General features: G+C 42.4%; 1 protein-coding gene across 1 annotated transcript in view; it reads right to left on the minus strand.

The window, feature by feature from the left end:
- Nucleotides 1-24,229, minus strand: part of LOC118395748 (CD44 antigen-like) — a 36,072-nt gene extending 11,843 nt beyond the window's left edge. Inside the window, exons 1-4 of the mRNA XM_035789637.2 lie at nt 23,738-24,229; nt 11,432-11,603; nt 8,409-8,548; nt 8,126-8,224 (exon numbers count right to left, since the gene is read on the minus strand). Of these exons, the coding sequence (XP_035645530.1) occupies nt 8,126-8,224; nt 8,409-8,548; nt 11,432-11,603; nt 23,738-23,804 (478 nt within the window). The 5' untranslated portion in view covers nt 23,805-24,229. The remainder of the gene's footprint in view (nt 1-8,125; nt 8,225-8,408; nt 8,549-11,431; nt 11,604-23,737) is intronic.
- Between the last annotated feature and the right edge of the window lie 492 nt (nt 24,230-24,721).

Raw genomic sequence — 24,721 nt, forward strand, 5'->3', positions numbered from 1 at the left:
GCATATCCCACTCCCCCTGAGACAACCTCGTCGATCACAGCAAGGCCATTATCAACAGCAACCCTGGAGCCAGTAGGGTTAAGTGCCTTGCTCAAGGGCACTTTGACAGAACGCCCTAGCGACTAGGATACCTGCTGCCCTTGATGTGTAAGAGATATTAAGCTACTTTTGGAGGACAGTCGGCAGTTGAATAAATATTTGCTAATTGACCGACCCAAATTCAGTCAATTTCAGGCGGTTGTAAAGCACATTCAGAGTGAGTCTGTTGTGCAGTTATCTGCAATAACCATGGGCAGGTTGCTAGCTAATGTCAGCCATGTTGTTTTCATCCAAATTAGACCTGTTTTCCACTGGGGAGAATCAGATAATCTTGGGTCACTCTGTGCCTCTCTGCCTCACAACACCGTATTCACCAATGAGAGGAATAGGCTAGTGGCAAGGCCCCCCGAGGTATAGCAAAACCATGTTTTTCAATATCTTTAATGTCTCCCATATATGAAATAGATGGTTGAGTAAAACAATTTGACTGCAAAAGTGGTTCAAATGATATATATTGTGACACACCCATTGAACTCAAACAGTGTCAAATAATGCCTGGGTGGAGGGGGTAGGCCACATAAACATGAGTGTGTCCTTCAATGGGTAAGGAGACAAAGTAGCCAGTGGTGGTTGTAGTTCTCAGGCCTGACCAGCTTGCACAGCGAACTGGTCATTCTGAGCAAGCTACAGCGACAAGGGTAGTATCCTTCCTGTATGACTGGCGGGGTATTGGGGCTGTGGAGTGATCAGTTTCCATTTCTACAGTTTGCTTGCATACCGAAGAGACCCTTTGACCAACTGGAATATTATCTCAGTCTGAATGATGCTGGGGATACTCCAGTAGTGGAATGGTTGGTTTTCTGGTTGTGAAGGACAGTCTGTGAAAGGGCTGTCACAAACCGACTTGCCTTTAAATCTTCCCAATGCATAGTTGGCCTCTGGAGGGAGTTTTTTAAAGTTTAATGTGGCAAAAGGTCCTACAGGTCACGTCCCACATTTTATTTTATATTACTTTGGAAGTCAGGTATGATTATAATTTTGTCGATATTAACTGTGGGTGGTTGGCATTGATTACAGACTGGGGCAAGCCCAGCAGGAGATGTGGAGAGTGAAATGAGGGTGACCTCAGGTTACTTAGAGGTTAGTCAAAGTGTAGCTAGGTCATAGACTATGACTAAAAAGTGTTGGTTGTGAGGGACATAGCACAGCTCCACACACATATACACTACCATTCAAAAGTTTGGGGTCAGTAAGAAATGTCCTTGTTTTAGAAAAGCACATTTTTTGTCCATTAAAATAACATCAAATTGATCAGACATAGAGTCTAGGCATAGTTAATGTTGTAAATAACTATTGTAGCTGGAAACGACAGACTTTTAATGGAATATCTACATAGATGTACATTATCAGCTACATAGGCCCATTATCAGCAAGAATCACTCCTGTGTTCCAATGGCACGTTGTGTTTGCTAATCCAAGTTGATCATTTTAAAAGTATAACTGATCATTTAAATACCCTTTTGCAATTCTGTTAGCACAGTTCCAAACTGCTGTTCTGATTAAAGAAGCAATACAACTCTCCTTCTTTAGACTAGTTGAGTATCTGGAGCATCAGCATTTGTGGGTTCGATGACAGGCTCAAAATGGCCAGAAACCAAGAACTTTCTTCTGAAACATGTCAGTCTATTCATGTTCTGTGAAATGAAGGCTATTCCATGTGAGAAAATGCCAAGAAACTGAAGATCTCGTACCACGCTGTGTACTACTCCCTTCACAGAATAGAGCAAACTGGCTCTAACCAGAATAGAAAGAGGAGTGGGAGACCCCAGTGCACAACTGAGCAAGAGGACAAGTACATTAGAGTGTCTAGTTTGAGAAACTGGCAGCTTCATTAAATAGTACCCGCAAAACACCAGTCTAAACGTCCCTCTGTCCACCGGATGTGTACCAAACTCACAAAAAGTGGCAGTAATAAAACCTCTCTTGAAAAAGCCAAACCTTGACCCAGAAAATATAAAAAACTATCAGCCTATATCGAATCTTCCATTCCTCTCAACATTTTTAGAGAAGGTTGTTGTGCAGCAACTCTGCCTTCCTGAAGACAAACAATGTATACGAAATGCTTCAGTCTGATTTTAGACCCCATCATAGCACTGAGACGGCACTTGTGAAGGTGGTAAATTACATTACATCGGACCGAGGCTCTGCATCTGTCCTCGTGCTCCTAGACCTTAGTGCTGCTTTTGATACCATCGATCACCACATTCTTTTGGAGAGATTGGAAACCCAAATTGGTCTACACGGACAAGTTCTGGCCTGGTTTAGATATTATCTGTCAGAAAGATATCAGTTTGTCTCTGTGAATGGTTTGTCCTCTGACAAATCAACTGTAAATTCCTCAAGGTTCCGTTTAAGGACCACTATTGTTTTCACTATATATTTTACCTCTTGGGGATGTAATTCGAAAACATAATGTTAACTTTCACTGCTATGCGGATGACACACAGCTGTACATTTCAATGAAACATGGTGAAGCCCCAAAATTGCCCATGCTAGAAGCATGCGTTTCAGACGTAAGGAAGTGGATGGCTGCAAACTTTCTACTTTTAAACTCGGACAAAACAGAGATGCTTGTTCTAGGTCCCAAGAAACAAAGAGATCTTCTGTTGAATCTGACAATTAATCTTAATGGTTGTACAGTCATCTCAAATAAAACTGTGAAGGACCTCGGCGTTACTCTGGACCCTGACCTCTCTTTTGAAGAACATATCAAGACCATTTCAAGGACAGCTTTTTTCCATCTACGTAACATTGCAAAAATCAGAAACTTTCTGTCCAAAAATGATGCAGAAAAATTCATCCATGCTTTTATCACTTCTAGGTTAGACTACTGCAATGCTCTACTTTCCGGCTACCCGGATAAAGCCCTAAATTACCTTCAGTTAGTGCTAAATACGGCTGCTAGAATCCTGACTAGAACCAAAAAATGTGATCATATTACTCCAGTGTTAGCCTCTCTACACTGGCTTCCTGTCAAAGCAAGGGCTGATTTCAAGGTTTTACTGCTAACCTACAAAGCATTACATGGGCTTGCTCCTACCTATCTCTATTATTTGGTCCTGCCGTACATACCTACACGTACGCTACGGTCACAAGACGCAGGCCTCCTAATTGTCCCTAGAATTTCTAAGCAAACAGCTGGAGGCAGGGCTTTCTTCTATAGAGCTCCATTTTTATGGAACAGCCTGCCGACCCATGTCAGAGACGCAAACTCGGTCTCAACCTTTAAGTCTTTACTGAAGACTCATCTCTTCAGTGGGTCATATGTGATTGAGTGTAGTCTGGCCCAGGAGCGGGAAGGTGAACGGAAAGGCTCTGGAGTAACGAACCACCCTTGCTGTCTCTGCCTTGCCGGTTCCCCTCTTTCCACTGGGATTCTCTGCCTCTAACCCTATTACAGGGGCTGAGTCACTGGCTTACTGGGGCTCTCTCATGCCGTCCCTGGAAGGGGTGCGTCACCTGAGTGGGTAGGATTCACTGATGTGGTCATCCTGTCTGGGTTGGCGCCCCCCCCCCCTTGGGTTCTGCCATGGCGGAGATCTTTTGTGGGCTATACTCAGCCTTGTCTCAGGATGGTAAGTTGGTGGTTGAAGATATTCCTCTAGTGGTGTGGGGGCTGTGCTTTGGCAAAGTGGGTGGGGTTATATTCTTCCTGTTTGGCCCTGTCCAGGGGTGTCCTCGGATGGGGCCACAGTGTCTCCCGACCCCTCCTGTCTCAGCCTCCAGTATTTATGCTGCAGTAGTTTATGTGTCGGGGGGCTAGGTTCAGTTTGTTATATCTGGAGTACTTCTCCTGTCCTATTCGGTGTCCTGTGTGAATCTAAGTGTGCGTTCTCTAATTCTCTCCTTCTCTCTTTCTTTCTCTCTCTCGGAGGACCTGAGCCCTAGGACCATGCCCCAGGACTACCTGACATGATGACTCCTTGCTGTCCCCAGTCCACCTGGCCGTGCTGCTCCTCCAGTTTAAACTGTTCTGCCTTATTATTATTCAACCATGTTGGTCATTTATGAACATTTGAATATCTTGGCCATGTTCTGTTATAATCTCCACCCGGCACAGCCAGAAGAGGACTGGCCACCCCACATAGCCTGGTTCCTTTCTATGTTGCTTCCTAGGTTTTGGCCTTTCTAGGGAGTTTTTCCTAGCCACCGTGCTTCTACACCTGCATTGCTTGCTGTTTGGGGTTTTAGGCTGGGTTTCTGTACAGCACTTTGAGATATCAGCTGATGTAAGAAGGGCTATATAAATACATTTGATTTGATTTGATTTGATAGCAGCCTTTTTTTAAATTGACGCCTAAATGACATACCCAAATCTAACTGCCTGTAGCTCAGGATTTGATTTGATTTGAACAGTGAAGAAGCGACTCTTGGATGCTGGCCTTCTAGGCAGAGTTGCAAAGAAAAAGCCATTTCTCAGACTGGCCAATAAAAATAAAAGATTAGATGGGCAAAGGAACACAGACACTGGACAGAGGAACTCTGCCTAGAAGGTCAGCATCCCAAACTTTTGAATGGTAGTGTACATTTGAAGGTGATCCCTCGGCTTTGATGGACTGTAAAAGGGTTGCAGAGGAGGTGGAGCTTGTCAAACATGGTGCACAAAGTCAATCCCCTGCCACAGTCAATTCGTATGTGGATGTTGGGATTACTGCATGTTCCCAGACCAATGCATGATTCACGAGTCCCGTTCAGGTGCCACATGGGCTGGCCAGCCATTGTTGGTAGCAAAATAGGTACATATGAGGACAATGCACGGCAACAATTTCCATTTTGGCTGTTGAATGGCCTCCTGGCATGTGGCATCCAGTTCCATGGTCTCTAGTAACTGGAAGGAAGGACTGACGGTGGAGAGGGAAAGTTAATGTGTAGCCCCAGGCTATGTTGGTTCATTGTAGTGAACACCTACCTTGTGCACTTGCCATGTGTTGTAGCATCCTCCCCATACAACACAAATGTCACAAAGTCAACATACAGTTGAAGACAGAAGTTTACGCATACCTTAGCCAAATTCAATTAAACTCAGTTTTTCACAATTCCTGACATTTAATCCTAGTAGAAATTTCGTCTTAGGTCAGTTAGGATCACCACTTTATTTTAAGAATGTGAAATGTCCCAATAACTGAAGAGATAATGATTTGTTCACATACTGACCTTAGTTCCTTTGTTATGTCTTTGTTTTAGTATGGTCAGGGCATGAGTTGGGTGGGATGCCTATGTTCCGTTTTCTATGTTGTGTTTTTGCGTTTGGCCTGGTATGGTTCTCAATCAGAGGCAGGTGTTGTTAGTTGTCTCTGATTGAGAATCATACTAAGGTAGCCTTTTCCCACTCATGTTTCGTGGGTGTTTATTTTTCCGTTTCAGTGTCTGCACCATTCGGGATTGTTTCGGTTTTCATTGTAATTCTCTTGTTCTTTTGTATTTTGTATTCATTCTCATTAAAGCTTGTGGATACATACCACGCTGCATTTTGGTCCGATCCTTCCTACTCCTCGTCAGAAGAAGAGGACGAGAATCGTTACAGATTTATTTCAGCTTTCATTTCATTCCTCACATTCCCAGTGGGTCAGAAGTTTACATACACTCAATTAGTATTTGGTAGCACTGCCTTTAAATTGTTTTATAACTTGGGTCAAATGTTTTGGGTAGCCTTCCACAAGCTTCCCACAATAGGTTGGGTGAATTTTGTCCCATTCCTCCTGACAGAGCTGGTGTATCTGAGTCAGCTTTGTAGGCCTCCTTGCTCGCACACGCTTTTTCAGTTCTGTTCACTAATTTTCTATAGGATTGAGGTCAAGGGCTTTGTGATGGCCACTCCAATACATTGACTTTCTTGTCCTTACACCATTTTGCCACAACTTTTGAAGTATGGCTTGGAGTTATTGACCATTTGGAAGACCCATTTGCGACCAAGTTTTAACTTCCTGACTGATGTGTTGGGTCATTGTCCTATTGAAAACAAATGACAGTCCCACTAAGCCAAAACCAGATGTGATGGAGTATCGCCTGAATGCTGTTGTAGCCATACTGGTTAAGTGTGCCTTCTAAATAAATCACTAACACTGTCACAAGCAAAGCATCCCCACATCATCACACCTCCTCCTCCATGCTTCACGGTGGGAACTACACATGCGTAGATCATCTGTTCACCTTCACTGCGTCTCAAAAAGAAACAAAAACATCTAGTTAGGACACCAGACCAATTTCCACTGGTCCAATGTCCATTGCTTGTGTTTCTTGGCCCAAGCAAGTCTCTTCTTATTATTGGTGAATTTTAGTAGGCGCCCATAGGGAGTTGTCTGTGTTTGGCCAGTGTAGGCCGTCATTGTAAATAATAATTTATTTTTTAACTGATTTGCCTAGTTAAATAAAGATACAATTAAGGTTAAATAAAAAAGAATAGTGGTTTCTTTGCAGCAATTTGACCATGAAGGCCTGATTCACACATTCTATTCTGAACAGTTGTGTCTGTTACTTGAACTCTGTGAAGCATTTATTTGGGCTGTATTCTCAGGTGCAGTTAACTCTAATGAACTTATCCTCTACAGCAGAGATAACGCTGGTTCTTCCTTTCCTGTGGCGGTCTTTGTGAGAGCCAGTTGCATCATAGCACTTGATTGTTTTTCGACTATACTTGAAGGAACTTTCAAAGTTCTTGAAATGTCCGCATTGACTGACCTCAATGTTTTGGCCTTTCTAGGGAGTTTTTCCTAGCCACCGTGCTTCTACACCTGCATTGCTTACTGTTTTGGGTTTTAGGCTGGGTTTCTGTACAGCACTTTGAGATATCAGCTGATGTAAGAAGGGCTATATAAATACATTTGATTTGATTTGATTTGATAGCAGCCTTTTTTTAAATTGACTCCTAAATGACATACCGAAATCTAACTGCCTGTAGCTCAGGCCTTGAAGCAAGGATATGCATATTCTTGGTACCATCTGAAAGGAAACACTGACATTTGTTGAAATGTCAATTTGAATGTAGGAGAATATAACACAGTAGATCTGATAAAGAAAATACAAAGAAAAAAACAACCAGTGTTTTTTTTACCTCCTTCTTTGAAAATGCAAGAGAAAGATCACTGTTATAGCCATCACTCTGGTAATTCCGATAGTGTCCACAAGATGGAAGCAGTGTATGTGCAAAGTTTCAGATGGATAACTTGAAGTATGAGCGAACTACATGACATTTAGTGTGAAGTCACCCAGGTACATTTGGGCATATCGTGGAGAAGACATTTGCATTCATATGATGTTTTTCTGCAAGAATATCGTATAATCTATTCCAGTATTAGTTGCCCTATTATAAGTATTATAAGTTCAACTTTTCAAGAAATACTTATTTTCCACCATAATTTGCAAATAAATTCATAAAAAATCCTACAATGTGATTTTCTGGATTTTTTTTCTCATTTTGTCTGTCATAGTTGAAGTGTATCTATGATAAAAATTACAGGCCTTTCACATCTTTTTAAGTGCGAGAACTTGCACAATTGGTGGCTGACTAAATACTTTTTTGCCCCACTGTATATATATATATATATATAAGTATGCCAATATATATAATAATATTCCTCCACAAATAATTCCCAGATCAATACTTTAACTTGCCCAAACCTCGGCGGAGACCCTAAGAACCTCAAGAGGTAACCAATCCAGTGAATGGGTTAGGCAATGCAGCTGTCTATACTTCACAGCAATGTTAGATATGACAGAAGTTCATGATGTAGGGCCTTGTAAACAAAAAGAGAGTATTATAATGATCCACGGGTCTTAAGCGATAGTGTAAACCTTGTGACAGACTCGCGTCCTGTCCAGGGGGGGTACTTGTACTAGAAAGCTGTCATATGCTACAGAATCAGGAGGCTCCTGACCCTACGGGCTCGGACAAGGCTTACTTATTAGATAGTGTAGCCGCAGACTGGCATACTGTATGAAATACAGAGGAGATGGAAAATGTCATGATTTTGTTGATTCTATTGATTGTGGGGTTGATAATGTAGATGGTGAAAAAGACGGGACTGACCTGCAGCATCAGAAGCAAGGTCTCCATCTGTCACCTGAACACTCTCTGGTCCTGTTGAATCAGGATTGATGGCCAAATCACAGTTCTTCATAGACAAATCTATGGGGGGGTCAAGGATCAGAAATGAAGTACAGATGTGTAATTGTCTCCAGCATTTGTTACAGTTCAAGTTCTAAGAATGACAAGAATCATTAAGATGTACAAGTGTTTAAGTGATTGTCTCTCAAAGAGCTCTGTTGTCATGCCAAACCTGGTCAATATGAACTATGGAAAAAAAACTCACCTGATGCATTGAAACAGAAGACATCAAAGGGTTGGTCCAGAGTGTCATGGTGGAAGAAGACTCCTGTCATGTTCTTGGCACAGTTAACATGGGCCTTCTGTCTGAGGATAGTGGTATTTCCGTTGCTGATCCAACCATATCTAAAATCAAAGATTAGCATTTGGATTTCACAACTGTTCGTCACAGATAACCTTTTTTTAAATGTAGGCGCATGGATCAGAAAACTAGTCACTATATGGTGACCACTAGTTGCCTCATGCTGCACGATACATATCCTTTGCATAGAGTTGATCATGCTGTTGATTGTGGCCTGTGGAATGTTGTCCCACTCCTCTTTATTGTCTGTGAAAAGTTGCTGGATATTAGCGGGAACTGGAAAACGCTGTCGTACTCGTCGACCGAGAGCATCCCAAACATGTTCAATAGGTTACATGTCTGGTGAGTATGCAGGCCATGGAAGAACTGAGACATGGGACCATGCATTATCATGCTGAAACATGATAATTATTTTTTATTGAACCTTTATTCAATTATCTTGCGGGATGAATGGCTCGACAATTGGCCTCAAGATCTCTTCACGGTATCTCTTGACATCGAAAAAATGCAAATGTGTTCGTTGTCCATAGCTTATGCCTGCCCGTACCATAACCCCACCGCTACCAAGGCCCAATCTGTTCACAACGTTGACATGAGCAAACCGCTCTCCCACACAACGCCATACATGTGGTCTGCGGTTGTGAGGCCGATTGGACATATTGCTAAATGCTCTTAAAATGAGGTTGGAGGAGGCTCATGGTAGAAAAAATAACATTAAATTCTCTGGCAACAGTTCTGGTGGACATTGCTGCAGTCAGCAAGCCAAATTGCACGCTTCCTCAAAACTTGAGACATCTGTGGCATTATGTTGTGAGACAAAACTGCACATTTTCGAGTGGCCTTTTGTCCCCAAAACAAGGTGCACCTGTGTAATGGTCATGCTGTATTAAAACCTTTTTGGGAGAGGTGGCAGCATTTTCACTTTTGGATGAATAGCGTGCCCAGAGTGAACTGCCTCCTACTCTGTCCCAGATGCTAATATATGCATATTATTATTAGTATTGGATAGAAAACACTCTGTTTGAATGATGTCTGTGAGTATAACAGAACTCATATGGCAGGCAAAAACCTGAGAAAAATCCAACCAGGAAGTGGGAAATCTGAGGTTTGTAGTTTTTCAAAGCTTTGCCTACCAAATACACAATGTCTATGGAGTCAAATTTCACTTCCCACGGCTTCCACTAGATGTCAACCGTCTTTAGAAACTTGTTTCAGGCTTCTGCTATAAAGGAGGGGGGAATGGGAGCTGAATGAGTCAGTGGTCTGGCAGAGTGTCTCAGGCTCGTGATGCGCGCTCCCGAGTTAGCTCTCGTTCCAGTGCTTTTCTTCAGACAATAAACTTCTCCGGTTGGAACCTTATTGATGATTTACGTTAAAAACATTCTAAAGATTGATTCCATACATCGTTTGACTTGTTTCTACAACCTGTAATGGTATTTTTGGAGTTTTTGTCTGGACGAAGTGCTCGCGCCTCATGAAGATGGATTACTGGGCTGAACACGCTAACAACAAGTGGCTATTTGGACATAAATGATGGACTTTATGGAACTTTATGGAACAAATCAGTAATTTATTGTCGAACTTGGATTCCTGGGAGTGCCTTCTGATGAAGATCATCAAAGGTAAGTGAATATTTATAGTGTTATCTCTAACTTCTGTTGACTCCAACATGGCGGATATTTCTTTGGCTGGATTGGGCTCTGAGCGCCGTTCTCAGATTATGCTTTTTCCGTGAAGTTTATTTGAAATCTGACACAGCGGTTGCATTAAGGAGAAGTCTATCTTTAATACTGTGAATAACAGTTGAATCTTTTATCAATGTTTATTATGAGTATTTCTGCAAAATCACCAAATGTTTTGGAATCAAAACATTACTGCACGTAACGCGCCAATGTAAAATGAGATTTTTGGGTATAAATAAGCACATTATCGAACAAAACATACATGTATTGTGTAACATGATGTCCTATGATTGTCATCTGATGAAGATCATCAAAGGTTAGTGATTCATTTTATATTTATTTCTGCTTTTTGTTACTCCTATCTTTGGCTGGAAAATGGCTGTGTTTTTTTAACTTTGCTATGACCTAACATAATCAAATGTTGTGCTTTCACTGTAAAGCATTTAAAATCAGACATGATGGGTAGATTAACAAGATGTCTATCTTTCATTTGCTGTATTGGACTTGTTAATGTGTGAAAGTTACATATTTCCCCAAAATATTTTTGAATTTCGCGAGCTGCCTTTTCAATGGAATGTTGTTGAGGGGTTGCGCTAGCGGAACGCCTGCCCTAGAAAGGTAAGCTTATTGATATTTGTACATTCAAATTGAACGTTTGAGATAAATAAACTTTTTGCGCATAAGATACATTTCTGGGATCTTTTATTTCAGCTCACAAAACATGGGACCAACAATTAACATGTTGCGTTTATATTTTTGTTTAGTGTAATCTACCACACGGCTGTTGCTTTTTGTGATGTCCTTTTTCTACATAGGTGATTAAACAGTAAATTAGTAAAAAAGTAATTTATATTGACACAGTCAACCAAAACTGCTAGAAGTGTTTAGGTTGAGATAAGGAACATAATAAAGGTTATATAATAATACAATTTCTTGACCATTACCGTTTTGGTTTTAATTTAGAGTAGGTCATTCAATGAGTAAGTAGTCTACTACAAATAAAAAAACACATGAAAGATTTACACTTCCATTTTAATATACATGATATCATGTCACACACGTCCAATACATTGCTTGATTCTAAATGGTACGCTCGTGTGGATATTGGAACAGTGACTTAGTCTTACAGAGTCCTTTTGCTGATTTCCATTTAATTTCCATTTAATTATTTACCTGTTGATAAAGCACATCATGTGAGTCCTAAGAGGACAGTGTGTAGTCATAAAGATGGATGTGTGACCTCACCTACAGGTCTCTAGGCCTTGGGCGTGGGCCTCTGTGACCTGTTCCTTGCTGGCAATGGTGCCGCCCAGGCTCTCACACAGGTTCTTGGCCAGGCCAAAGGTCAACGAGTAGCGAGCTTCTCCCTCCACGTGGAACACTCCAGCATGGCTGCAGCTACGGGACTTTACTATAGCTGGGGAAAGGAAGAGAAGGTGAGAGAGAGGTTAGTATTGAGGAAATCAGCCTGTGAGACACTGTGACTGTATGTCGGCCATGTTTTAACTATACATTTTAAAACTGTATAATATTTAGACATCTTCAAAGAAAATGAAAACACACAACGTGGAAGAAAGGTTACTTTTCAATATGTTCTGAAAAGAACTAGGCATTTACTAGCAACGTACATAGAAACAAGACCAACTGGTGACAAACAAAACAGATGGGTGAAACAAATTAATTTTCTCCTGGCATTAGAAATAAAGTTGTAATTATGTTATTTCAACCACCTGTCGTCAGAAAAAGAAATCTGACATAAATATGTTGCTTTTCTAAAACTTCTTAATTAACTTGAATAGGGGTCTTGGGAAATACCTCTGAAATCTGTAGCTAGTTCTTCTAGTATATCACCCAACAGTAAATGACAAATATGGGACCAGTTGTGACCTCACGGTAGCTCTGACGTACTAGTATTTATCCAGCACTGTCATAACCTGAGTACCTCTATATAAATAGTCATGTCTGTTAGCTTAATAGGCTCCTTTAATAGTTTAATATTCTCCTTTAATAGTTTCCTTTAATTGTCTCTTTACAGTTCATTCATGCTTGGTTTTACAAGGCTTTGTAGAGGCCTATTTTGAGTCTGTTTTACTGTGAAATTAAACATATTTTGCACATTTGAATAACCCTAACTGCCATTATAAAGTTGTTGAGGTCGTTGATTGCCATTGTGTCACTCAGCATATGACTATGCTCCTAAACAATAGACAGCATACAGACGAATACAGATGAACTCATCTTACAAATGTATTCAAGCTAGTTATGTTCATACATTTTCCTATGAGTTATTACATTTCATAATGCTTTCGATGCAGTCTAAGTGCTGTAAGATATCATGTAATATATCACTCATATAATGTGTTTTATCCTCAAAATGGTTCTGTTTCACAATATTTTGTTTCACTGGAGTAAACACACACACACAAGCACATGCACGAATGCACACAACCATAAATCATGAGCACAAGTTTCTGATTATCTGTCATGTCATTGCTTATTGTCGCTTCAGGGCTATAACATACATTCAGAAAGTACTCATACCTCTTAACTTTTTCCACATGTTGTTGTGTGATTTATTTTTTTGTCAAATATCTACACAAAATATTCTGTAATGTCAAAGTCGAAGAAAAATTCTGAAATTTTATTTTAATTAATGGAAAGTAAAACACAAATATATTTTGATTAGATACATACAGTGCCTTGCAAAAGTATTCACCCCTCATGGATTTTTTCCTATTTTGTTGCATTACTGTAATTTAAATGTATTTTTATTTGGATGTCATGTAATGGACCTACATAAAATAGTCAAAATTGATGAAGTGAAATGAAAAAAATAACATGTTTCAAAACATTAAAAAAAATAAAAAACGTAAAAGTGGTGCATGCATATGTATTCCCCTTTGCTGTGAAGCCGATAAATAAGATCTGGTGCAACCAATTACCTTCATAAGTTACATAATTAGTTAAATAAAGTCCACCTGTGTGCAATCTAAGTGTCACATGATCTGTCACATCATCTAAGTATATGTACACCTGTTCTTGGTAAGTCTCTAAGAACTTTGCACACCTGGATTATACACATTTATTTAAAAAATGTAGTCTTGGTAAGCAATTCCAGTGTATATTTGCCATTGTGTTTTACGTTATTGTCCTGCTGAAAGGTGAATTTGTCTACCGATATCTGTTGGAAAGTAGACTAAGACAGGTGTCCTCTAGGATTTAGCCTGCGCTTAGCTCTATTGCGTAGACAATTCTGTATACCTTGCCGATGACAAGCATACCCAGAACATGATGCAGCCATCACTATGCTTGAAAATATGAAGCTGTAAATATGAAGCTGTGATGTGTTGTGTTTTTACCCCAAACCTAACTCTTTGTATTCAGGACCTAAAGTTGGCTTTGGTGCCTTATTGCAAACAGGATGCATGCTTTGGCATATTTTTTTTCAGTACAGGCTTCCTTCTTTACACTCTGTCATTTAAGTTAGACTTGTATGCAAAACATACACATACAAATTACTACATCACACAAACATCAGTACACAAACATCACACCTTCCCAGACCCACTAGCCCCCACCCCTATCTCCAGCACCCATATCACTTTCTTCACATGGCCTCAACCTGCACCATTTTGTTTCTCTCCGTCTAACAGGCTCTTGAAAATTTCAGATAATAAAGAATTTGACCGTTGCATTGTGTGAACTATTGAGGATTGGTTGATTTCCAGTTTGAGTATATATTTTTTAAAGATACCTTATAAGAAGAATATCGTCCAACCCATCGAGTATCTCACTGCACCCTCATATGTTATTGAAATATACAGACAGAGGAATTCAAATTACATTTACAATACATTGCAATACCTCTGACATCCATCTTTCTGACTCCGCCTGTAACTTTTGACCCCTTATTTTTTGTTGGCACAAAACTATCTCTATACTTCCATTCATTTGTATAGTTTAGCTTTGTTGTGGCAGAATCAGAATTCTTTAGGTAACATTGATAAAGAAGATGTTTGATCAATGTTCATAAGTATGCTTATGTGGAAAATTACTTGGGGCTCAGAGAGGGGAGAGGTCAGGTTTGTCTTATCTGTGAATGTGTCTGTAACTATTCCTATTTTCCACCATAATTTGCAAATAAATTCATAAAAAATCCTACTATGTGATTTTCTGGATTTCTTTCCTCATTTTGTCTGTCATAGTTGAAGTGTACCTATGATGAAAATTACAGGCCTCTCTCATCTTTTAAGTTGGAGAACTTGCACAATTGGTGGCTGACTAAATACTTTTTTTCCCCAATGTATGCCATTGGATGAGGTAATGTTTTGGTCCTAAGTGGTACCAAGAACGAGAAGTAGAACCTCATCTAAGAGGGCAAACTGAACGATAATTTATAGCTAATCCTGTCTGGCTATATGATACTCCTTTTTCTGGTAAAAGGTTCTTTGTGTAATGTTCCTAAGATCTGTTATTTGTCATGTTTTGAGTTTTGATGGGTGTGTCTTGGCTATAAATGATACTAAGAACTGTTTTGTAAGCACTCTCAGATAATTAATTTATAGACACTGAATTGATCTGAGAGTCACAGGGTTATGGTGAAGCTCATATAATTAAAGATGGACTTTATAATAACTCTTAATTGCTCTCTCGTGATTTGGTAATACAGGAAATTTACACGACACCTTCTGATGAGTCCCGTGACACAAAATGCAGAACGCCATCATGTTTGTGAGAGTCTCATCTTACCATAGTGTGGTCATACTAGTGTGTAGGCGAAACCGTTCGGAAGGTGGCAGAACAGCGCTACTAACTTCAGACTAGTCCCCTGGGGCTTGTGGTGGTCGATATTCTGAATATTTCATGGTCTGACAAACAGATGCATTGGACTGAGGCGCATCCCATGCAAAAAACATATCTCTAGATTAAACGGACAAATTGTTATTATTATGATTTTTTCTACTTTTACCCATTTTGTCCCTAATTTCGTGATATCCAATTGCTAGTTACAGTCTTGTCCCATCGCTGCAAATCCCCTACAGACTCCCCTACAGACTCGGGAGAGGCGAAGGTCGAGAGCCATGCATCCTCTGAAACACAAACCTGCCAAGCTACACTGCTTCTTGATACACTTCTCGCTTAACCCGGAAGCCAGCCTCACCAATGTGTTGGAGGACACCATCCAGCTGATTTTGATAGGGATTTTTTTTATTATGTTACTTAGACTGACGCACACTTAAAGATTTCAACACAGAACTCTATAAAAGGAACAAGAAACATGCAGATTTTATGTTTTCAAATTGCAAAGTGTACCAGAGTAACATGGTCTCAATGCCTACACTATTTGACATTGCTCTATGTTTTGATGTCTCAATGATTCACCACTTGTGTGTCTGACAATTTGCTTTGATCTTCTACCTGTCTGACTGCAGTCTGCTTTGACAACAGCACAGAGTTGTAGAGAGTCATAGTATTGTAGTTCACTTATCAACCTGGTATGTTAACCGATGACATATCACATTTTGAAAATGAACATTAAACATTTATGGCATCAGTAAAACTGCCTGATCCAGCACTTTGGTGAATACCATAGTACTGGCAGAGAGAGGAGGTTGAGCAGGAAGTTACTTTGCCGTTAGTGGCGGTTGGGCTCGGAGGGTGTAGCTGTAGCTGTGTGTTCACCATGGAACTCTGCATTAGAGGAAAACACACACATGCACGCGCACGAGCACACGCACCCGCACATACACTGCCGAGAGTGGATCAAAGTGAACACAGCATTTGGATGGCAGAAGAAAGAGGGTAACCAATGAATCAGAGGTGTTACCATTAGCATGCAGGGAGAGTGGCCATGCACAACTCTGTCACTCCAAGATCCTGTTATTCCAAGGCAGTGACTCTCGAAAAGATGCTATTGTCAGTTAATGGACTTGAAAGGGCCAGAGACCACAGAGTGTCTGGATATACAGAGGCTGCGAGTTGGGAGAAAAGGGAGCTTTTACACAGTGCATGCCAGATTCTCCAGCTGCATTGACTGGAACAGACAGGCTCTTCTCTCGTCTCTCTCCTGTAGCTATACACAGCAAATTACACCACACACACTGATACACACTGATACACTCGGCCTCCAACACCACACTCAATGACACACTGGCCTCCAAACCAACACAGACTGATACACTGGAATCCAAACCAACAGATTGTGATACACTGGCCTCCAAACCAACACACATTGATACACTGGCCTCCAAACAAAAACACACTGATACACTGGCCTCCAAACCAACACACATTGATACACTGGCCTCCAAACCAACACACATTGATACACTGGCCTCCAAACAAAAACGCACTGATACACTGGCCTCCAAACCAACACACATTGATACACTGGCCTCCAAACAAAAACACACTGATACACTGGCCTCCAAACCAACACACATTGATACACTGGCCTCCAAACAAAAACACACATTGATACACAGGCCTCCAAACCAACACTTTGCGATACACTGGCCTCAAAATAACACACATTGATACACTGGCCTCCAAACCAGAACACACTGATAGACTGGCCTCCAACCAACACACACTAATACACTGGCATCCAAACACTAGCCACCACCACGACTACCACACAAACTGATACACTGGCCTCAAATCCAAAACATCAGTCAATATGTAGTCTGTGCTCTGTCTAGCTACGTACATCTTATCAGGCCTGAAAGCCAAACAGCTTGCTTTTTATCACCTATGTCTGATTTTCTCAGAAGCAAATCTCTCTCTTACTATCTTTCTCTCTCTCTCTCTCTCTCTCTCTCTCTCTCTCTCTCTCTCTCTCTCTCTCTCTCTCTCTCTCTCTCTCTCTCTCTCTCTCTCTCTCTCTCTGTGATGTATGTGTTTATTAAACTCTCTCTGAGAAACAATGCCACATCCACAAATATAGACTGTCACCATACATTTCTGCAAAATCTCTCTTTCTCTCGCTCTCTGTCAAGATAGTGCAGAGCCAGCATGTTTGTTATGGCTTGCCCTCACTCTGCTGGTCACAGGTCCACAGAGCCAATAGACCGGTGGTACAGGTGAAACATGAGATCCGCCCCCCCTCAGACAAAACTCACCCAGGCAAAGTCACCTGAAGGACTGTTTCTCCTTTTAATTTAGTTATATTTCACCTTTATTGAACCAGGTTGGCCAGTTGAGAACATGTTCTCATATACAACTGCGACCTGGACAAGATAAAGCAAAGCAGTGCGACAAAAACAACAACACAGTATTACATATAAACAAACATACAGTCAATAGAAAATAAAAATATCAAAATCTATGTACAGTGTCTGCAAATGTAGAATAGTAGGGAGGTAGTCAATAAATAGGCCATAGAGGGGTTAATAATTACAATTTAGCATTGATACTGGAGTGATAGACGTGCAGATGATGATGTGCAAGTAGAGCTACTGGGGTGCAAAAGAGCATAAGGGTAAGTAATAATATGGGGATGAGGTAGTTGGGTGTGCTATTTACAGATTGGCTGTGTACAGATACAGTGATCGTTAAACTGCTCTGACAGCTGATGCTTAAATTTAGAGAGGGAGATATAAGACTCCAGCTTCAGTGATTTTTGCAATTTGTTCCAGTCATTGGCAGCAGAGAACTGGAAGGAAAGGCGGCTAAAGTAAGTGTTGGATTTGGGGATGACCAGTGCAATATACATGCTAGAGCACGTACTACAGGTGGGTGTTGTTATGGTGACTAGTGAGCTGAGAAAAGGTGGGACTTTACCTGGCAAAAACTTATAGATGACCTGGAGCCAGTGAGTTTGGCGACGGATATGTAGTGAGGCCCAGCCAACAATAGCATACAGGTCGCAGTGGTGGGTAGTATATGGGGCTTTGGTGACAAAATGGGTGGCACTGTGATAGACTACATCCAGTTTGCTGAGTAGGGTGTTGGGGGCTGTTTTATAAATGACATGGCTGAAGTCAAGGATCGGTAGGATTGTCCGTTTTACGAGGGTATGTTTGGCAGCGTGAGTGAAGGAGGCTTTGTTGCGAAATAGGAAGCCGACTCTAGATTTAATTTTATATTGGAGATGCTTAATATGAGTCTGGGAAGGAGAGTTTACAGTCTAACCAGACACCTAGGTATTTGTAGTTGTCCACATATTCAGTGGACAGAACCGTCCAGAGTAGTGATGCTAGTCGGGCGGGAGGGTGCGGGCCGCAATCGTTTGAAGAGCATGCACTTAGTTTTACTAGCATTTAAAAGCAGTTGGAGGCAACAAAAGGAGTGTTGTATGGCGTTGAAGCTCATTTGGAGGTTTTTTAGCACAGTGTCCCAAGAAGGGCAGATGTATACAGAATGGTGTCGTCTACCTAGAGGTGGATCCGAGAATCAACACAGCAAGAGTGAAATCATTGATATATACAGAGAAGAGAGTCGGCCCAAGAATTGAACCCTGTGGCAGCCCCATAGAGACTGCCAGAGGTCAGGACAGCAGGCCCTCCGATTTGACACACTTAACTCTATCAGAGAAGTAGTTGGTGAACCAGGCGAGGCAGTCATTTGAGAAGCCAAGGCTATTGAGTCTGCCGATAAGAATGCGATGATTGACAGAGTCAAAAGCCTTGGCCATGATGATGAAGACGGCTGCACAGTACTGTCTTTTATCGATGGCGGTTATGATATCGTTTATGACCTTGAGCATGGCTGAGGTTCACCCATGACCAGCTCGGAAACCAGATTGCATAGTGGAGCAGGCACGGTGGGATTCGAAATGGTCGGTGATCTGTTTGTTAACTTGGCTTTCAAAGATTTTAGGAGGACAGGGAAGGACGGATTTAGGTCTATAACAGTTTGGGTCTAGAGTTTCTCCCCCTTTGAAGAGGGGGATGACTGCGGCTGCTTTCCAATCTTTGGGGATCTCAGATGATACGAAAGAGAGGTTGAATAGGCTAGTAATAGGGTTTGCAGCAATTTCAGCTGATAATTTCAGAAAGAGATTGTCCAGATTGTCTAGCCCAGCTGATTTGTAGGGATCCAGATTTTGCAGCTCTTTCAGAACATCAGCTGTCTGGATTTGTGTGAAAGAGAAGCAGGGGGGCTTGGGCAAGTTGCTGCAGGGGGTGCTGAGATGTTGGCCATGGTAAGGATAACCAGGTGGAAAGCAAGGCCAGCCATAGAAAAAATGCCTATTGAAATTAACGATTATCACAGATATATTGGTGGTGACAGTGTTTTCTATCATCAGTGCTGTGGGTAGCTGGGAGGAGGTGATCTTATTCTCCATGGACAATTTATTTTGGAATTAGTGCTACAGGAAGCAATTTTCTGTTTGAAAAAGCTAGCCTTAGCTTTCCTAACTGACTGAGTATATTGGTTCCTGACTTCCTTGAAAAGTTGCATATCGTGGTGGCTATTCGATGCTAATGCAAAATGCCACAGGATGTTTTTGTGCTGGTCAAGGGCAGTCAAGTCTGGGGTGAAGCAATGCGTATATCTGTTCTTAGTTATACATTTTTTGAATGGGGCATGTTTATTTAAGAAGAAAACACTTTTGAAGACCAAACAGGCATCCTCTACTGACGGGATGAGGTCAATATCTTTCCAGGATACCTGGGCCAGGTCGATTAGAAAGGCCTGCTCGCTGAAGTGTTTTAGGCAGCGTTTTGACAGTGATGAGGGCTGGTCGTTTGACTGCGGACCCATAACGCACGCAGGCAATGAGGCAGTGATAGCTGAGATCCTGGTTGAAGACAGCGGAGGTGTATTTAGAGGGCAAGATGGTCAGGATGATATCTATAAGAGGGTGCCCATGGTTACAGATTTAGGGTTGTACCTGGTAGGTTCCTTGATAATTTGTGTGAGATTGAAGGCATCTAGTTTAGATTGTAGGACCTGGGTGTTAAGCATGTCCCAGTTTAGGTCACCTAACAGTACAAACTCTGAATATAGATGGGCGGCGATTCACATATGGTGTCCAGGGCATAGCTGGGGACTGAAGGGGGTCTATAACAAGCAGCAAAAGTGAGAGACTTGTTTCTGGAAAAAAAAAAAATGTTTAAGTAGGAGCTCAAATTGTTTGGGCACAGACCTGGATAGTATGACAGGACTCTGCAGGCCTCAGTAGATTGCAACTCCTTCGACTTTGGCAGTTCTATCTTGTCTGAAAATGTTATAGTTAGGGTTGGAAATTGCAGGATTTTAGGTGGCCTTCCTAAGTCAGGATTCAGACACGGCTAGGACATCTGAGTTGGCAGATGAATTAAGCAGTGAATTAAACAAACTTAGGGAGGCTTCTAATGTTAACATGCATGAAACCAAGGCTTTTATGGTTACGTAAGTCAACAAATGAGAGCGCCTGGGGAATTAGAGTGATGCTGGGGGCTGCAAGGCCTGGGTTAACCTCTACATCACCAGAGGAACAGAGGAGGAGTAGTATAAGGGTACGGCTAAAGGCTATAGGAACTGGTTGTCTACTGCATTCGGAACAGAGAGTAAAAGGAGCAAATTTCTGGGCATGGAAGAATAGATTCAAGGAATAATGTACAGACAAGGGTATGGTAGGATGTGAGTATATTGGAGGTAAGTCTAGGCGTTGAGTGACGATGAGAGAGGTTTTGTCTCTAGAGGCACCATTTAAGCCAAGTGAGGTCACCACATGTGTGGGGGGTGGAGCAAAACGGCTAGCTAAGGCATATTGAGCAGGATGCTCGACAGTGAAATAAGACAAAAATCACTAACCAAAACAGCAATAGACAAGGCATATTGACATTAGGGAGAGGCATGGGTAGCCGAGTGATCATAGGATCCAGTGAGTAGCTAGGCGAGCTGGAGGCACAGAGATTCAGACAGCTAGCAGGCCGGGGCTAGCAGGCTAGCAGATGGGCCTCAGAGGGACGTCACAATGGAAGAGCCTGTTGAAACCCCCTCGGATGGTTACGTCGGCAGACTAGTCGAGATTGATCCGTGGGGCTCTGTGTCAGCAGAAAAGGGTCCAGGCCAATTGGCAAAAGAGGTATTGAAGCCCAGGAATTGTCTGATGGATCTCTTCAGCTAGCTGGGAGATGGGCCTAGCTCCAGGCTAACTCCTGCCCCTCTTTCCCCCCTTTCTCTGTCTCTCTCTCAGACACACATTCATTTTCCCCCTTATGTCTTTCAAAGACTTTTAGCTTATAGGCTCACAAATCTTACATCAAAATTTAGATAACCTTTTAGTGGATAAATCCACAATATGACCTTTTAAATGTGTCTATCCTAACCTCTGAACACTTACATGATTATCGACTTGCAGTGAAAGCTCACAGACATCTCTGTGAAAATATAGACTTAGTTACAGCCACTGTATTGGTCCCAGATACAAAATGTGGTCTGGTTGGGTATTAGAGATGGTCAGGTTTGCCTCATGCAGTAAGGGTCTGTATACATTACAGAAAGAGGCCTTTGGAGCAGCTTTCCCTTGGCTACAAAGACTTCAGTGTATATGAACAGTGAAGAGAAGGAAGGGGGCGGGGGTACAGCCTGGCTAATGGGGAACCTAAGACTCACAGAGAGGCTTTAAATCATAATTAATAGGTTTAACAGCATTCTTGAAGATACAGTAGTGCTGAAATACGAGGTACCCCCCGTTTAAGATCAGTTTAAAAGCCAATCAGCTTTTGACTGAGTGAAGGGGCCAGAAAAGGAGGAGAGGAACGGCTGTAAGGCCTATGTGTGATTGGTTGGTAGAGAAGGGTATAGGAGGGTAGAAGGGTATTGGACAGGGGCCAAACAAGTGCCCATGCAGATCAGATGGCAGGTGACGGTAGTCCAAGCGTGCATGGGCACAAGGCCTCTTTGTGAGGCCCTAGTGCTGGTCCACAGGAACCCCTCACCTTGGAAATGGACACCCAGAGGTACGGGAAGGGTCGTTACGCCAGGGGAGCAAATACAGCCACTGGCATGGGCTGGTCTCTGTGAGGTGTGTGTGCGTGCATGCATGTGTCCAGCCTGGATGGACACAGCCTGCTCTGGCCCTGTGCATACCTGTAGCCATCTGATCAATCAGGCCTTGTCTAACGTGCTCTAAGGAGCGGAGTGAAGCTGGCCAACTGCCAAGACACCCTGAGCAAACAACCCAGCAATGGGAACAGCCGTATTAATGCCTAGCTCATATTTCTGTAACGTAAGCATTATGCATGGATGTCGTTATGTGCATGTGAATTTGTGAGCGAGTGTGTCTAAAGCAAAACCTGCTTTTGAAAAAGTATATCCATTGGACGGCCGCATTAGCCAGAGGGGCTAGGAGAGCAAGTATTTTCTGAAGGTCAAATTTCAGGGTCCTTTTGCTTTGGTCATTTACAGAACCATATGTGGATTGGATCTCCAGTCATGGGAGAGGCCTTGTTAATGGGTTATTGGTTTACATTGATGTCTGGACTGCAGCACATTTAGGGTTCAAAGACTGGCCAGGATGAGCTGAAACTACCACAGGACTCAACTCACCAGACACCCAATTACTGTGAACACACACATAGATGCACACACACATAGCTATCATCTTCATACAACCCTTCATTCCCTAAGGTTAAACAAAGAGGCATAAACTTGTAGGAATACACAGGGGAAATGTGAACACACATACTATAGCTCCTCTTTGTTTGTCTTTAAACCGGTCAGATTTACAGCTCCACGCTGGCTGTGCTTTGGCACAGAGCCAGAGAGGAGGCACAGCGAGATCCCCCCCAGCCAAATCAAAGAGAGCGAGACTAACCCAGACCTGTTTGATTCAGCACCAACTTCCCCCTGTCAGAAAGATGCCGCTCTGAGACACAAATCCAATCAAGAGCCCTTACTGAAAGCATGAGGGAGCGAGAGACAAAGAAAATGAAAGACAGCGAGAGAGAAAGAGAGAGAGAGAAAGAGAGAGAGAGAAAGAGAGAGAGAGAGAAAGAGAGAGAAAGGTAGAGGAATGAATGAATATCCTTAGAAAATGCAGCGTAAAAGCATGGCAGCATAGCTCTCAGCTGTGGTCAGACAATGAATAGAGCTCTTTCGTATCCTCACATTGATTGAAGTGCAGATAGATGCTTTCTGAAGGCTACAGTGGCCATACAATACCAAGATAACCGGCTGAAGGAATGAGAAATGAGCAGCTGCCTGGCATGGGCTCATTGTTCTACTCCCTAACACACTCAGTGGTGAGTGTGTATGTGAGCATGTGTGTGAGAGAAAGAGAGAGAGAGAGACTTTCTCCTTTGTGTCTGTGCTGTCATGAGTCTCAGACTGCCAGACATAAGCCTGTCTGTGCTAGTGTAGCCTAGCGCACACTGCTTTACTGGCGTCTACTCATCCATTCCACAGGCACTGCCTCAGCCTATCCTACTCTCTTCTTACACACACACACACACATACACACACTATACATGCTCATCAAGTGCTGATAATGAAAAAAACTACACTGTCTCGCCACAAAATCTACCAACAAAGGAGAGTGTTTCCAGGCTGAAAGCAGAGAAAAAAAGCCCCAGACAAAGAGGTGTCTGCTGGGCAGAGAGAGATGCACAGCCTCACCTTGAGCCGGTTCCAACCTGGAGGAGGCCAGTAATCCAAAGGTAACCCCCAAGAGCAGAGTCCACATCTTGGTCTTAGCGTCTGGCGATGGCTGGGTGAGTTGCTGGATGAGTAGGAAGTGTGTATGGTCTCTCCAGTTATCCTATCTTCTCTGTGTCAGGAGTGAGTGTGTGTGTGTGTGTGTGTGTGTGTGTGTGTGTGTGTGTGTGTGTGTGTGTGTGTGTGTGTGTGTGTGTGTGTGTGTGTGTGTGTGTGTGTGTGTGTGTGTGTGTGTGTGTGTGTGTGTGTGTGTGTGTGTGTGTGTGTGTGTGTGTGTGTGTGTGTGTGTGTGAGTGAGTGAGTGAGTGAGTGTGAGAGAGAGATAAAGAGAGAGAGAGAGGGAGAGTCCGGTCCTCTAAAGGGAGTGGGTGTCTGGTAGCTATTGGAGCTGAGACAGACTTTGCCCAACTTTTTTTCTATTCTCTGCGAGAGAGGGTTTCTGAGCCTTGTGACAGGCAGAATGGGGAAGAGGGTGGTGCATGTGTGTACACACCCTTCTGCCTCTCCCTCTCTTGCTCCCTCCCACCCTACCTTGCGCAGCCTCTCTCTCCATTTCTTCTCTCTCAATCACTCTTTTTTTCTCTTTTCTGTCACTGTCTGCTTCTTCAGTTTTTTATTAGCTTGGAAGGTGCCCCTCCCTTGTGTTTTGCTAACTATCCTCTTTCCGGTCCCCCTTCTATCCCTGTTCTACCTTTCTCTCATTCTGTCTATGACAGCAACAGTTGCTGAGAGCGCATCTGGTCTTTTGTTTTCTCCCTGCTCTGCTTTCAATGAATATCCTCCTCCCCTCTCCTCTCTCAAAAAAGCCCCCCCCCCTCCAATCTCAACAACCAGAATGATATATTGAGTGCCACTATGTCATCGGATTAAATATAGATCACTTCTACTCTTACTAGGGGCTTTATTTCAAGCCCCCTACCTATCCTAGTCTCTTTTCACTGGTAG

Source organism: Oncorhynchus keta, chromosome 17 (assembly GCF_023373465.1).
Source record: "Oncorhynchus keta strain PuntledgeMale-10-30-2019 chromosome 17, Oket_V2, whole genome shotgun sequence".
NCBI lineage: Eukaryota > Metazoa > Chordata > Actinopteri > Salmoniformes > Salmonidae > Oncorhynchus > Oncorhynchus keta.